General features: G+C 35.7%; 2 protein-coding genes and 1 long non-coding RNA gene across 4 annotated transcripts in view; 1 reads left to right on the top strand and 2 right to left on the bottom strand.

The window, feature by feature from the left end:
- Positions 1-17,179, bottom strand: part of LOC113239293 (probable GPI-anchored adhesin-like protein PGA55) — a 168,999-nt gene that overhangs the window by 86,101 nt on the left and 65,719 nt on the right. The gene's annotated exons all lie outside the window — the stretch shown is intronic.
- Positions 1-17,179, top strand: part of LOC113239638 — a 70,921-nt gene that overhangs the window by 22,227 nt on the left and 31,515 nt on the right. The window lies entirely within an intron of this gene.
- Positions 4,316-9,962, bottom strand: LOC113239636. Its single transcript, XM_026476699.1, has 2 exons — positions 9,783-9,962; positions 4,316-6,121 (listed from the first exon to the last, which is right to left on the bottom strand). Exon 2 carries the CDS (start codon positions 6,049-6,051, stop codon positions 4,480-4,482), a length of 1,572 nt encoding a protein of 523 aa, XP_026332484.1. The 5' UTR covers positions 6,052-6,121; positions 9,783-9,962; the 3' UTR covers positions 4,316-4,479.

Genomic DNA, 17,179 nt, shown 5'->3' on the forward strand with positions numbered 1-17,179 from the left:
AACTGACATTTTACTTAACCTCTTTGACACGTAATAACCCGTAAAGAGGACATCTGTCGGCGCGCACGCGCAGCTGGCTTCAAGGTTGATTCGCAGTCGGTAGTCGCAGGACAATTTGTAAACGGCTGTCTTATTATAGGATATGATAAGAAAAAGTGTAGCAAACAAGTATGTATTCTTAATTATTTACCTTCTCTCTTTTCAAAGTAATCAAGAAATTTTAAATTATATTCTTAATTAAATAGACAAAACACTTCTTAAATGAAATAAGGACGAACGAATACGTCAAGTCATTTATTTAAACTTATCTTTCGTTACAACTGACAATAACAAAAAACCATTAACTAACATTAAACGTCACGTGAAACTATTAAGGTTTTCGGTTATCTTCTTCAGTCTTTATTGTATCTATTGGCAAGTCTATTGCTTCGTGTAAATTTTCTTCCGTCATTGGTTCCTCTTTAATATTTAGTACTTTAACTAATTCATTAGGTATATCTTTAGATTCTGACGTATTAACCTCTATTTCCGGAAATATCGATATTGAAGGTAAAACGCTTATTTTAAATTGTAATAAATCTGTTTGCACTTTTTTAGAGCTCTTGATTTGAATCGAATCTCCACATTTTGTCTTCCTCGTTTTCGATATTACCTCAGGTTGACTATCAGATTTACTATATGCTTTGTCAGCTGTCTTTAATACTTTGATTTGCAAATCATGAAACTTTCCCGATGGTTCTAAATTGTGTGCTGAAGCTTGTTCGTCGAAATGGGCTGGCGATGTCGTGCTAACTCCAGAGACACTAGTAATCGTTTGAGTAACATTAACTGCGCCCTTTGGTTTTGAACTTTCGGTATTTTTAATATATTTAGAGATTATTATGGGGACTAATTTTTTGGTAGTAACTGGTGTGGAAACTGCCTGATTCATGAAATTAGAAACTGGTAAACCACGCGTCGTCGAAAGCAATAGTTGACTGATTGTTGTTGCGACATTTTTAGTAGAACTAGAGCTAAACTGTATAAACTCGGGTTTTACAAAAACTGCAGAACCTCTATCACGCTTTCCAAAATGTTCATAATCAAACTTTAGAATACCCGTCCGAGTTTCATGTATATTTAAAAGCCTTCCTTCATGAGAAGGGTTGTTTTCGTCCAATGGTTTTGTATCTTGATTAAACGTTATTCTAAATTGCATCGGGTTTGGTGGATAAATTCCACACGAGACAAATCCTTTCGCGCAGCGGTGCGCTTCATTTGCCCCTTTAAATGATGTAATATAAAACCGCACTAAATCACGCACAGTTATATTCTTTCCAGGATTATTAAGAAGATAACGAGATGCCTCTTCTTGACAAGTTTTCCTTAACAATTTGTTGAGTGACTGTTCTAAAGGATGCATTCTTTTTGCCGTGTGAGGAGGCAGGACGTGAAGCTTAATGAAATGTTTCTGGCAATACTGATAAGCAGATATACTGACATGCCACATACTATTGTCCAGAATCAGCACTACAACTTTATGCGCAGACGGTTTGGCGAAATCTTTAAAGTGATGTAGCCATTCGACAAATATTTCTGCTGTCAATCTGTTTGAGGGCGTTTCACATGCGACCATACCAGGTTCTAAGTGTTCGATGAATTTACGTACTTCATTCTTTTTAGCGACGAAAAATGGCGGCACATATCGACCTTCAGCATTTGCCGAGTTTATAACGACTAGCTGAGGAGCGTTTTCATCCACATAGTAATTTTTGCCGTTTACGCAAATTATTGATTTAGACGTGGTTTTCACTATGCCTATACTAATTTCATCAATGTCGTAAATGTTACTCGGTACTATTTTAAGTTTAGTAATATCATCTCCAAAATCATCAAAAAATGCTTTCGTTTCAGACAATGTGTAATTCGTAGTGACTCCTTGTAAGGTGCGGTTGTAAAAGTACTGGTTACAAATAAAACGAGCAAAGCAAATGTGCGACTTAATAAATGTTTGAAAGTCAGTCAATTTGACTATCTCGTATTCAAACATTAGTTGCTTCAATTTGGAAGCTGTGATCCAATAAAAAGTTACACACAGATTCATGACAATCTCCTGTAATGTGCCTGCTTCCGGTGGTCGTAGAGTAGGAAGACCTTGCTGTTTTGCAAGCTGCACATGCCGTTGTAGCGTAGGTCTGGGAATGTTGAAGCTATCGGCTACATGCTTCGTTAAGAACTTTTTATTAACAACATGATCCACGGCAGTTTTCAAGAGCTCCTCTGAGTATTTGGACTTTTTTGGTTTCCTGGATCTCTTGAGCATCTGAAATTTAATTAAAGTAATAACTTTACTTAGAATTCTATTATTATATTAATTTTACAAACATTTTACAAAATATTACGATATAACTGGATTAACTCAAATATCAACGAGAGTCGTTTGAAAAAAAGTAATATGAAAATTTGATATTATGATTTTTCGAATAGCGCTTGACACTTGAACGAAGCAGAGTTATAGATGTTTTCCCCTCTAAAGTTTGACGAAATCAACTTTTTTAAATAGAAGCAGCAATTTATTAACCGGGAATGAATTATAAATTTTGTTATAGACAAAAACAACAATGTCTATTTATTTTGACACAGATCACAGAAGGCATCATTGATCACATAATCGACGTATGTATGTCTTCCTGGTACAATATCGACTTGCTTATTTTTATTTATGATTGTCTTTCCTGTAAAAAGGCAGATGGATATCGGCGGTAACAATAAATCATTGATTTCAACTTGTTTTTAATTTGATTTAGCTTCGCTCAACTCAGCAATTGTTCTAAGAACAATAAATATATCTAATGGTTTCTTAGTCAGATTAGATTAGATACGGTTGCCTATATGGAAGCGCCAGGTTCTCCCAGATATAGTTCATGTAAAAACCTCTTTGTGACGAAACGCCTGAATACAATTTTTTAATAGCGAACACATCAACTTTGTGATACGGTTGTTTAAAAAAAACAATATTCGTCTGTATTTCTATGTTAGTACAAATATTTCCTTTTACAAACAAAATCCCTGACGCGCGGAGCGCGGGACAGCTCCAACAGCATCCTACAAATTGTAGCTGGTAGAATTACCTCTCGTATGTAGCAATGGCTCATGAGGAAGGTGATTTGAATATATATATTCTTATTATATATATCTACTAACACTAATTTATAAACACTTTTCCTATTATTATTAAAAAAAAATCTATCCATCTTTTAGTCTATAATCATAAGTATTGTCATCACTGAAAACACTGATTTCTGTGAGAACTGTTTCGCGATGTCTTTGAAATGATGCAGCCAATAAGATTCGTATGAAATGATCGTAACAACAGCTTCTAAATATATATAAGGCATGTAAATTGAATTGCTACTGTCAGAAACATTACGTCTTTATAATGATAGTAATTGATATTTAATTCTAAAAATACCAACAAGATGCAACCAACTAGATTGACAAGGAAGATTTTTTGGATTCCAGTTCTTATCATTGAATCGAATTTTTCTATTGTAGTCACAAAAATTCGAAGGACCAGACATCCTGGTGTTAATGGATAACGTTTATGATTTTTGGTGCAGCTTACTGTTGATTAGTTCAAATACGTTAAAGGTTTCTCTAAGGTAGTAAGGCTATTAGTATGAACTGCGTGTTCAACAAACTTTCTCATGCAGATCATAGAGGTTTTTCTATTTTCGCTATTTAGATTGCGTATATGAGTCGTATAACTAGTTATGTTTAAACCTTCAGAACTGTCCTGCAGAGCTTAAAAAAAGTATGTTTTTCTTTTGTAGCTTTTGGCTTCTGTCCCACTGAAGACAATTTTGTCTTTGTCCGGGTTGAAAGATACACGGTATGTGACAAATTATACTAGAAACGCACTCAAACAACAATGGTCGGTTGCACAATCCATCTGACAAACACAAAACACGGAATAATTTGACTTGACTAAGTACTTTATATGAAAACCTCAAAAACATGCAGGGTAAATAATAAATATTACAGATATATGTTATTTTGTACAATATATTTATATAGAATACGGAGAAGAGGAGAAAAAATAAGTTTAAGGGGAGAAAGAATACTATAAAAATTTGCAGGACGAGGGATATATTCTGGAAGATCATAAATAGAGAAACAGGATACAGTAAACAGTTAAAAATATAAAGTATGTTCAATATATTAAAACACCACTATGCAAACACTGTATATTATGTAACATCAAATAGATATCAGGTATAATATAATTTTTTTTATTTAACTTTTTAATCCCTTTTTTACTAATTGACAAATGTTCTCGACCCGACGAATCTATGTTCACAATGTGTGGTAAATAACTTTAATTAATTAATTAGGAGAAAATAAAGAGTCTATTACGAAAAAACGTTGTTTGCGTAAAAATTCTAATATAGGGTTATCAACTTATAATTAATTTTATATAGGCCATATTTATATGTAATATCAGTCAATCACCGAATGTTCGCCTTTAATTTCGGTTTTTATAACTACATCTTCCTCGTACATTATGAACTTGCTTATACCCTTTTTGTTTGTAATAGACCGTTCTTTACTACAACGTGAGGTATTTTCAGTATATATATGCAATTTCCATAAAGGATCAGGGCTAATAGATATAGGCGGTAAGATTTTCTTTTCCAATTGAGGTTTATCAGTTTGCGTATATGCTGAGACCATTTGTTTTAATTTTAGCGTACTCGATAGTATTTTCTGATTCTGTTGCGCACAAGTCAGTAGCATGGAGTTCTTTTTAAAAATCTGTTTATTTACTCGATGCTGCGTCGATTGACTGTCCATGGAAGTGTCTAATTCTCTTTTAATATGGCCCAAGTGCCGATCTGACTCCAATTTTGATACGTCTCCAAATTTCGGATTCAATCCAACCACTGTCAATCTTTTCATACCTGGATTTACAGTGTGTTTAAAACGCACAATGCAGTTGATGTACCAAACGTCACCAATTTGCGACCAGTGGAGCTCCTTTGATATATTACTTTTGATCGCCTTAACAAATTTATTTTCATCAGGAGGATAGATTCCTACAGTTTGAAATGCCTGAGCACAATTTTTAACAACTGACGATCTGACGTTATAACTTGCTTTAGTGTAAAAGCGTACGATATTAGCAATTTCGATATTGGCGTTAGTAAAAATATTCTCCTTCACATAATTTTCAGCATCCTGCTGACAAGCTAATCTCATTGGATCGTGAAATAATACTTCCAATGGGTACATTCTAACCCAAGTATGAGGAGGTAATACTAAAAGTCGTATGAAGTGTTTCTGGCAATACCTATAAGCATCTAAACTCACATGATAGTAATTGTTATCCATTACTAAAAATACCGGTTTTTGTGCAGACGGTTTCGCAAAATCTTTGAAATGACGCAACCAATTCGCAAATGTTTCCTCGTCTATGTCATCAGATTCAGTCACACAGACTGTCATTTCTGGGCCGCAATTTTCTATTACTGTGGACAAGTGTTTTCTTTTTGTCACAAAGAACGGTGGTACGATACTTCCCCTGGCATTAACAGCGTTAATGACTGACAACAACGGTTCTTCGTCATGTAGTTTTTGTGCAAGGCTAGCCATTATCTCCTCATTATCACCGCAAGCTACAAAAATGCCAATTTCATCTACATTGTAAATTTCATCTGGGTTGTACTGGTCCAAGTTGACTAGATCAGACAACATATTCATAAAGCTCGTAACTTCTTTCGGTAAGGTGTAATGCATTAACGCCATCGGTAATTCCCGGCTCGTAACACTCGTTGAGATTAACTCTTTATTTACGTCAATATATTTTCTCGTCCAAACCGGATCCACTGCCCGATTTTCATAATGTTTATTAGGCAAAAATATATTATTCAAAATTGCATAGTCAAATAGTAACCGTTGAAAACTTGATCGCGAAATCCAATGGAAAGTTTTGCAAATATTTATTGCAAGGTCCAATAATTCTCTATCATTGATTAAGATGGCGCACACTTTGGTGCACATTATGGGTATCATAAAATGCACGTTAATTGATAATAATCATAAGTTCTATGCGTAATTCTCCCGTGAATGTAGATTCGAATATCTGAAAAAAAAAAAATTAAATAAAAAATTAAATTACCAGACCATAGAAATACACTAAAACAATAAATGGAAAGAACAGTGTTATGCAATTTAATTTTATAGTTTTTAACCGACTTCAAAAAGGAGGAGGTTCTCAATTCGACTATATTTTTTTTGTATATTACGTGATAACTCGGTTACATGATTTTGTTGGAAAGAGGGTACCTCGGTAATGGTCCCATTTCTAGAAAATATGCCACCGCTTTAGTTGTAAACCGCAAGGGTTGTAAACTAGGGGATGAATGACTTTTGAGGTCGGTTTTTTAGTACTCCGTACTGATGAGTTATGCATAACCAATTAAAGGTGGTCAGGTATTGAAATTTTCTATTTAACTTTTTTCTAGCATCGACACGACAAGATGCGCTTTTAGATGCTAAATTCAATGACAAGAAAATCGACTCATTATTGCACTTACTACCGTAGGGGTTATTTTGTGTGCAGGCCACAAAGTTTAGCAACGCGATAGTCGTTCGTTACAGCTTGCTTGTTTTTGTCAACCAACGGCGTTTAAGGGTTATAACATATTTTTCTCGTAAACAAAAGATTTTCACAAAAAAAGGGTCATTAAAACAAGGCAAGGGGCTAGCTACAATCTCTGCTTGCGAACAATTCTGTTTTGGGACGCGAAGGCTTCAACTTTACTGATGGTACAAAAAGTAAATCACAAAAACTGGCTACGTTCTTGTAACAACTACAAACCCTACAACGATAATTTATAATTTTTATTTCACCGTTTTCTCGTAGTCCTATTAATTTGTCCCACTAGTGGGACCTCGAGGGAGAATTATTTCTCGTGGTCCCACTACCATTTCTCTACTCCCTGTATAACATTAAAGTTGAATTCAATTCATACGACGGTTATAGAAATATCAAATTAAAATTAATTGCAACAGCAGACAAGGCGTTAAGCATCTTCAAATCATCACCAGGAAGAGATGCCGGTAGCGGCGGGTGGCGATGAGGCAAAAATTAACTGCCGCAGCTAGATACACAAAGTTTAACTACAAATAGGAACACAATGTAAATAAAGCTAAGTAGAATTTGTCCATTGTAATATGCAAAACATAATTATTTTTGATTGTTTTATGGGTGTACAAAAAAGAAGAAAACAAAATCTGTTATTTGTCATGTAGAAAAATAAAAAAATAAGCTAGAAAAAAAGTTACGGAAATGTAGTTCTAACTCAAAACATTAAAACGAGATTCTAAATATACATTTACATTAGTATTTAAGAAAAAAAAGCTACGAAAGTTATTGATCGTGTGTCACGTGTAAGGTCGTAAGTACGGAACCGTAACTCCTATTTTTCTTTATGTTTATGACAAGACCGTGGTACCTACAGATATTATATTATTATTTATCAGCAATGGGACAAAAGAGCGGTCGTTTGAAACAAAGAGATATCATTCAAAACTAAAATTTAGTATTAAAACTAAAGACTAAAATTTAGTCTCTATGCTCGCTAGCTTAGTACTCAATTTTGCGGATTAAAAAAATCATCGTCATCATAATCATCAGCCTATTCCAGTCCATTGCTGCACATAGGCTCCCAACGTGCGCTATTTTGTCCTGTACCGAATAAAAAGAATAATAAGGGTGAATCTATAACTTTCGTCACAGTTGTATGCGCTTCCCGGTAGTAGGTAAAGACCCAACGTCTTGTGGTTACCAGTTATGAAAAAAAAAAAAATTGTATATGTACATCCTATACAAAGGACGGCAAGAAACGAAAAAATTAAATACATTTTTCTTTCATTGTTTTTAAGGAATTAAAAAAAGAAAAATATATTCGATTTATAATTTTATTTCTCTGTAAACATTTTAATTGAAAATATTAGGAAAATTCGAAAAGCGAAAGCAAGTGCATTTTTAAGGCTCCGGAATAATAAAAGGTAAATAAAAGAGGCCAGTGCGAATAGGACTCGACTCAACTGCGAATAGGAGCACTGAGAGCGTGTTATGACACTGTAAGGGAGACACAAGACACGCAATGACATATGATATAGATTTTCAGTTCCAAACTCTATAAAGAAGAGATGACACAAAAAACTTTCTCAATGAATATAAATCTTAAGTAAGAGTCCTTGCGTGTCACGTAAAGCACGGAACCTTCGCTGCGCAGATTCTACACGCCTTGCCAGTTCTATTTAAACATATATGTGGCTGAACATTAAGGATTTTAGTAAATGAGATAACACACATTTAGATATAGGGTATTTGAAATTTGTAGAATTAATAAATTGCATAGTATAAAGGTTTAGATAATTGACTAAAAGTAAATAAACTTCAACTGTCACTTGGTGAACCGTTAAATTACAATATTTAGTAGTGAGTTTCATACGTCGTATTACTGCTGTATTCTTTAATTTGGTCGCATGTTATTAGCTGTCATCTTTTTAAAGGCTGGATTTTAGGTTGCTTATCGTAGGAAACGTGTGTTACTTGTTATTATTATTAAATATCTTTAATTAAATATTCTGTTTATATTATATATTTAGTACTATTGGAAAAGGTACTTCGAAATGTTGTCTAGTATCTAAAAATATTATCATATATTTAGAATCATTTTTTATAAGTTCATTATAATTTACAAGAAGTAACAAGGTAATGCCTCATAAAATACCTCATTGGGGTTTGTTTACATTTAGTTAATTACCTATAGCTTTGTATAGTTCGCATACAAATTGTATTGTATGTAGTTGTGCAACCACAACTTACGTTCTCTGCGTGAAGCGCTCGCGCAAATCATCTCACGATAGATTGGTTACTTCAACAAATCAAAGTATAACCAGTTTAACTCGATACCCACGTCGGAACCACGACGCAATAGTGGACCTTGTGGGATTAATTCTACGCAGTGGACGCCCTTAAAAGTCCCAGCGTTGTGCACATGAAGCCTACAGTCTAGTAACTTGGCTCAATATGAGTTAGGGACACGCATTGTTAGACATTCGTGAACCCTGTCCACCATACAAGTACCATAAAAATCATCACCATGAAATTAAAAATCTTATAAAGTGAACCGGGTGTATCACAATATTTTGTGTCGTGATGCTACTGGGGTAAACTAGTACCTGTTGTTCAATCAATGGTATCGGTTTATGGCACAAGTGATTCAGACGGGATATAGTAAGAGATTATCATTAACTAAGCTGCGCATGATTGGAAAGGACCTAGAAGTGAAGCAACCCCAGGTGGAGGGCCGAATCCAGGTTTAAAGTGTGAAGCAAAGTGGCAAGCGACCTTCTAATTACATAAACCAGTATAATCGTAATCAAAGTAATCGTTATACTGGACATACAGGGACTAAAACCTATGCACCTTTAATAGCACAAACAAATTGTTATTTGAAAATTGAACCTTATGGCTAACCGATACGGCAATCGATATGCGGAATAGTTTTGTTTATGTATTTTGAACGCACACGTTTATATGTAACATGATAAGAAACGATGAATAACGAGCGACGTTGCCTGACCGCGTCTAACGAGAAGCAGCGAAAATATAATGCCGTAGGATTAATAAACAGATACCACAATTACGTTACCTCGATGTGGAAATGTCAACATACAATATAACAAAGTGATTACAATTAAACATAAAAGAAAATATCTATTCTTACCGTTGTAAGTGAAATTGCGCGCGACGTAACTTCCTCTCGTGACAGTCTAATGGGTACTGAGCGCGCGGGGCGGCGGGGCGAGGCGACGCGAATAGAGGGCGCGGGGAGGTTGCTCAGCCTGCCCCGCGCTGTTGCCGTACAGTGCAAGACAGGCAATAACAAATTCTTAAATAAGAATACCTACCTCTTTGTTTAATCGAAATGAATTTGTTCTAATTGTCATTTTTTTATAATACATTCATAGTTTAGATAAGAAATAAGTTGTAGGCCTCAATACTTTTAAAGCAAAAGAATATTAATTAATTATAGTCGTAAAAATAGTTCATCAAGTAACAACCTAAATAAAATCAAATAAAATACATCGATCTTTCCCAGAAATCGAACATGGGACCTCTGCGTGGCAGTTTGGCATCGTAACCGTTCAGTCACGGAGGCAGTTATTATTACTTTATCAGTAGCAGTAGATAAAAATGAAAGTGTGTGTTGAACAACGGTCACCATACCTATTTGTGAGGTCAAGCAGTATTGTGCTCATTACTGCGTTCCGGTTCGGAAGGCTAAGGGTTCTGGTGAGATTACATAATATACCATATACGGGACTTTTCAACTTTGTGTCCCAGCGTGATAAGCGCAGTGGCAGCGCCCTTCGATCTTTGCGGTTTGAAGTTGTGAGTGGCAGTGGATCTATTGTGGGTAGGCGTCACATTTACTACCAGGCGCAAGACTTGTTCGTTATGTTACTTAGCATCACAAAAAAATCATACGATATTTATCCAAATATCCAATATATGTAATTGTTTCGTTACTTCAATCTTAATAATTATAACATATATATTTTAAAAAAACTGACCCCAATAGCCACCTGTTTGCCAAGTTTTCTTGAAATCGGTCAAAGGAAAGTGTGCGAAACCTGATTCATCTCCTAGCTTGCTACCTTTAGAGGCGAAATATTTTCTTCAAATTTAAATGGGACCAATATTGAGGCACCCTATTTCCATCAAAAAAGAATCTTCAAAATGGGTTCACAAGTGCCGGGGTAATCGTGTAACATACATAAAAAAATACAATCTAATTGAGAACCTCTCTCTTTTTCGAAGTCGGTTAAAAAAGTTATTTTCAAAAATTTAAACAATGTAAAAAAACTTAAAGATAAAGAGCATCTCAATAATATTAATTATGACGACCTCAATTGCCCAACGGATTGCACTTAGGCTCTGGATAAGGAAATTTTCGGTTTCGATTCCCGTTGCGACCAATTTGATAAATGAACTATACTAAATTGATACTGATCTGGGTGTTCTGGGTCCCTGGAGTGAACTCCGTTGCTCTGGTATTCAATTTGAGATTATTAACATAGTCATTATTCTCCGGCTTCCATACAATTCTAATCACTTGGAAGCAATGTATTGTACACAAGCATAATATTCTAAGATTATGACAAAATACAGGGCACAAACGTGTACAACTGACAGATGGCCTATTTCTTACTTTAAATGTATGTGTGAGTTCCACGGCCATCTCGATAAATAATATAGGTATATAAGATAGCTAATATATTAGGTAATAACATTAATGACGAACACGTAACTTGCAGCTATTTTCATACATTAATTACGACTACTTTCACTCGTAGGGCTGTTTACAAGGCAGTAATTGATATTTTAGGTATTACCCTGTTCATAACATATAAATACACACGCCAAAATTAGACATAGCCACAGATGAAGACATCATTCTACTTACTTATTTCCGTCTTAATTTATTAGCTCACATCTTGTTAAGGCTGTATAAAGCCTTAAGAAGATATCAGACAATTATATTATATAATATAATATTACACAATTATATAATATTTCATAATTATTTTAACAAAGATCGAACACAAAATACAGAACACAACCGACTGGATTCGAACCAACATTTTCTCGTTTTTTGTAATATCTAGTGACGGGACGAACAAGTCGTGCCATCAGGCGGTAAGCTACACACCTGTACATAACAGTTGCAGTGCCGCTCAGAGCTTTAAATCGCAAAGATCTTAGGGGCACTGCCACTGCGACATAAGTTGACAAGTCCCATGTGCCTGTAATTTCACCAGCACCCTTACCATTCAAAACCGGAACACAGTCATGCTGACATTACTACTTGGCGGCAGAAATAGGTACCGTCTTACCCTGGACGAACTCTTCCACAAGGAGCTCTATTGCTACTAAAAAACGTAATGCCAACTATGCCACGGAACGAACCAGCGGACAAACTAGTGTAGTAATTTCACAAACAACTAATTGAATATCACGGCGGTGAAACATCCTGACATTTAATAAATTTAATTACAATATATTTCATAGTCAAACATTGAGAACCCCAGTTCTAGTAGCGCAGAATAATAAAGCTATTTCATATATTTGGGCCGAGTACGGGCCTTTTGTTACATATCATACATTTGCTATGCAACAGCGGTTTCAGAGCGGTCTCTATAGTAAAAGTTGTTTGGTTTCATGTACGGAAATTGCCCTTAAAAGTATGTCAGATAATAAATAAGGACCTTACATAATTTACCGGTTGACTGAGCACATTTTTTAATTCGCAAATTTTAGCTTATTTTTTTTGCTAAATTCTTTGTAATTCTGAATACGATAACTAGCTGAAATAAACTCGGACCTTATAGTTACATCCTGTGTAGATACCAGTGGCAAAGGGTAGATATTTGAAAAACTTAAGCCGATAAAGGAGATATAGCAAATGCTACACTACTACTCACATACTACACACACATTTGTCATTCCAAATTTGATTATGGAAAACGTGTTTCATAGACTCGCCCCTGAAAAGAAGGTGCGTGGGTGGTATATAAATATATATATAACTAGATACTTGTTTGGTAGAATTGCAATTACGTTACGTAATTGCAATTAATCCGAATAATGGAATGACCTGTTTCCTAATGATAGAGGGGCACGGGCTTATCTCAATCATTATCGAAGTTCAGACGAAAAGTGCTCACAATGGCCTTTGGGAAAGCTTTTCCTGGATGTAGATTTCTTAACATTTGTATCTTATGTGATGTTTAATTATCGTTTTTCTCAGGCGTGTGTATTACGAGCTACGGCAGAATATCACCAAAACGTACTTTATAGGCCTTTTTTTTTTTTTTTGACGGGGGGGAAATCTTTATGGATACCCCTGAGCCCAGGGAGACTCAGGGGTTATGTGGGGACTCTCCCTCCACACTGGAAGGAGAGTCTTTATAGGCCTGCCCGTTTGACATGTTTTTATTAGTGCGCGTTTCCATTATGTCGTGACGACAGATAGTCGTTCAGTTTAAAGTGTCGTGTCTTGTATATTTAACCTTCCAGCGGTCGCACGCGGTTTCAGAGACGGCAGCGACCTTATTTTAGTAATTTTACAAAAACTGTAAACAATAAACGGTTGCGCGGCCATGATATCATCGAGGGGGTGTGAGGTTCTTAGTAGCCCTGTGACATTTGTCGTAAGCGCACATGTGTCTTTATTTGTGTTTGCGGTCTCAGATTCCGCGCATGGCCGGTCGTGTTCCAGAAAAATTCATGGAATGATAAAAAATTTTGAATTTTTATAGACTGTTCAACTAAGAACAAATTTAAAAAAATAATAAGTAAATAATATTTTTTATTTTCATTTATATAGATAAGACTTTTTTAGCATGTGCTACACAACGTCCTGAAAATATTAATTTGTCTTATCATATTGAACGCTAAAAACTGGCGATCTCACAGACCGCACGCGACTGCTTATGTTCGGAGCAAGGACGCGACCACTGGAAGTTTAAATGAAGTTGTTCACACATAGAACAACACGATTAATTGACACGACTGATAGTCGTGATATGGGAACAGGCTAGACGCGACAGTCGTCTAACGATAAATAAAACGTTACGACATAATGGGATCGCGCCTTATTATTATCGAACAAACACAAACAAAAATTCCTTCGATCCTACACTACACTGACACCGGACTACACTGTGGCTACGTTGTGGCAACAGAAGCTGGTTCGTGTTTAATCAATTAATAATTATAAATAAAAGAATCAATAATAATAAACTAATGGAGAAAGTTCACAAAAAATATATGAATAGCAGTAAAAACACCATAATTAATAAAAGCTGCACGTGGAAGAAGGCTCACAACCTTTGGAAAACGTGTGAAGTCCCAGGCCCGCGTTGTGCCATCGTAGCAGACTATGGCATAAGCCCTCGCCTGAGAGAAGACCCGTGCCCAGCATTGGGACGTATAAATGGGACGCTGTTGTTGATTCAATAAAAATAAATAATGTTTTGTTTTATTATTAATTTGTATTTTCTTTGTATTATTATACTGCATGTCATAGTTTTTAAATATTTTGTGCTATACGCTATAATTTATTGATTCCAACAAGAGTGATCGAAGGTCAATTGATTTATTCTAAATAAATTTCTATGTCCGATGTTGAATAAATATTGATACTTTCGTTTCAGAGGCGTATTATAAATTATAGTATACATAACACGTCGCATTTAGCATGAAACGACGTAACCTACAGTTATAATATTTATTTACATAACAGAATTTCAATTGTATGTGCACGTTCCGTCCTTAAAGGGAAGATATAAGAATCTCCTAATTCAAGTTAATGGGATTTACAGTGTCTATAGATACTAAAATCAGGGGATAATGAAAGGAAATGTAGCTCGTGAGATATCTGAAGTAGGCAAAGTCTTTCTATTTCGAGCAAAGCCTGTTTGATGGCAAGTTGCAAAATGTCCTCTATAAATAAAGATTAATAGTCATGCAGAAGTTTCAAGGTAAAGTCAAGGGTCAAGAACGCCTTTAGCTTTATTTGAGATCCAAAACTTTTTAGGGCAGTACGTTCGCGAACATTTGTTAGTTAGTTTTGTTATTTGCGATGATATTCTACTATACACTGATCTTCGTCATGTTTGACATTGGATAAGTTACAATTAGGCACTACAGAAACTTTGAACAGTTGCTGCGAAATAGAGGCAATAAATCCACATAACGCAGCTCTTGTCCTTACGAGTATTTCAAGCACGTCGCAAGTTAGAACATCATCAGTATGCGGCGTGCGCTCGTGTCGGCAGCGGCATCGGCATGCGCAAAACGTAGCCACACTACGTCATGAGAGTAGAGGAGCCTGCCCGGCACAGGGACGCAGTCAGCTGGGATAATATACTGTGTGGACTGTTACATACCACACTGTAACAGACGTCATTCACTCCAGTACAAAGCTGGGGGCATTAAGATCGGATAACGGCACGTTATCCATTACACTTAGGATATAAATTCAACTCCACGCCACGATAAAAAGGTCTGACGTACTCAGCGTATAGCCCGATAGGTTATTTCATTGTTTGTGAGTAGACTTGCAAAAGTTATATAAATAATTGTTATCAAGGAACAAAATTTGGAGTATGTTATTTTGGTAATTAGAGCCAAACTGATTGTAATTACATTAATAAATACTTTATTGCACTATAAATAATAAGTTACATTATGAATTTATTGTTGACTACAACACACAAAATAAATTTTGTACAATACAAATAGTTAAATTGAAAATGTTTAGTTTTTTTATATTTCAAGTTTATGTGAAATATACCTTCAGATATTTCGAGCATTAATACTTTTTGCTTAATCTGGACGTAAAAAATCCATAGTGCGATAATCTAATGAAAAAGCTCTTGGGCATAATTTAGGACATTACGAGCGACTTTGCCTGCATGTCATGACACTGTTTACAAGCAAATGTGATGAAAAGATGTGTGTCACTGAGTGGCACTTCAACTTCTATGGACAGGCATGACGCACGACGTGTTCGTCCCGTCACTTGATATAATAAAAAAAGATTATAATAATAAGTAATCCCTTTCGACTGTATATCATATAGCATGCGATAGATTTAAAAACAATGAACAGGAAATAAGAAAACCGTGAGAAAAATCAACCTCAACTTAGCGTAATGTAAACGTCGATAAAAGTGATTTAGATTCGGTCCATAAATCTGAATCAAACGTTGAGAATCGAACGATGAAAATGATTCATGATTGCAACGAGGCCAACATCCGGGAGAGGTTTACACAGGTCGACGTATAAATAATGAATTAACCGAATGTTTCCAATACCTACAGCACACATTCGGAGGCGTGTGATATAGATTAGTTCATGTTATGTTATGTCACGATGGCTGACGCACGAATTTGGGGTTTTCATGTGCATTGCTGAATTGTCGTGACGAAACAATTTCAGCAATTGCGCAAATGTATACATGCACTTAAGTAAAATTTACAACTAATTTTTAACAATAGGTTTGAAACCCCTCACTCCTTAACATCTCTCTTTTTCTACATTTGCGTCATTTGTCAATGCATGCACATGATTCGATGCATACGGCAGTATACTTCACAAGGATATAATAATTGTTTAACGAAAAAGTTGTGAACACCCAGTTTGTATTGTCTCGCTAAAATGCGCTCAAACACGCATGACGCAAAACAGCAATGTTTAGAAATATTTGCCTCTTCTCACGTAAACAAACAGCGCGGTCTTTACCCTCTATGTGCCACATCTTGCCGCACCCAAGTTTTGACAGAACATTTTTAATATTGATGAATAATACTGTTCGAACAGTATGATTCATCAGCCAAGTCTGGAATAGAACACACATTCTACCGTCAATAATTCCCACGCTAGTTATAAACAAACTATAAACGATGACTGATTAGTGATGAGGAATGATACTAACTTCTTAAATATCGACACTATGAAACCGAGAGTATATTACAACATCATAGAGGTGCATATTTATATAGTGCGGCAGTTCGCGTGGGAGGCGGATGCGTTTGGACAGTAATAAAAGAGTAAAATAGCACTGATGTTACCACAATAAATTGTAAAGATACGTATACCGTGAAACGCAAATAAATTAATAACGTTAGAAGGTACATATTATCGAATCAGTGCTTTATTTCCTAGGCAATGGGATGATGGGTGATCAAGAGACACAGACCATTTACCTATTGTCACTGCATACTACGTTTCGGTTTTGAAGGGTAGGGGTGCTAGTAAAATTACAGGCACAAAGAACTCGGTCAACTTATGTCTCAGGGCGAGACGGGCACCGTGGCACCATACCTTAGATCTTTGCGAATTAACTCTAAGCGGCACTGCAACTGGACAGGCGTGTCGCTTACCACCAGGCGCACGACTTGTTCGTCCCGTCACTTGGTATCATAAAAAAAGGTGATTGTGACGGATTTAACCGAAAACTAGTGAGTGGAGCTAACATAAGCAGAAAATTATTCTGTCACGACTTCACGAGGTAACGGGAAGAAAGTGGATGGTTGTCACGAGGAGAATTAA

Source organism: Hyposmocoma kahamanoa, unplaced genomic scaffold, assembly GCF_003589595.1.
Source record: "Hyposmocoma kahamanoa isolate Upper Pololo Valley unplaced genomic scaffold, ASM358959v1 114, whole genome shotgun sequence".
NCBI classification, from domain to species: domain Eukaryota; kingdom Metazoa; phylum Arthropoda; class Insecta; order Lepidoptera; family Cosmopterigidae; genus Hyposmocoma; species Hyposmocoma kahamanoa.

Coding starts and splice junctions, on each gene's coding strand:
- LOC113239636 (XM_026476699.1), bottom strand. CDS start 6,051: ATGATACCCATAATGTGCACCAAAGTGTGCGCCATCTTAATCAATGAT.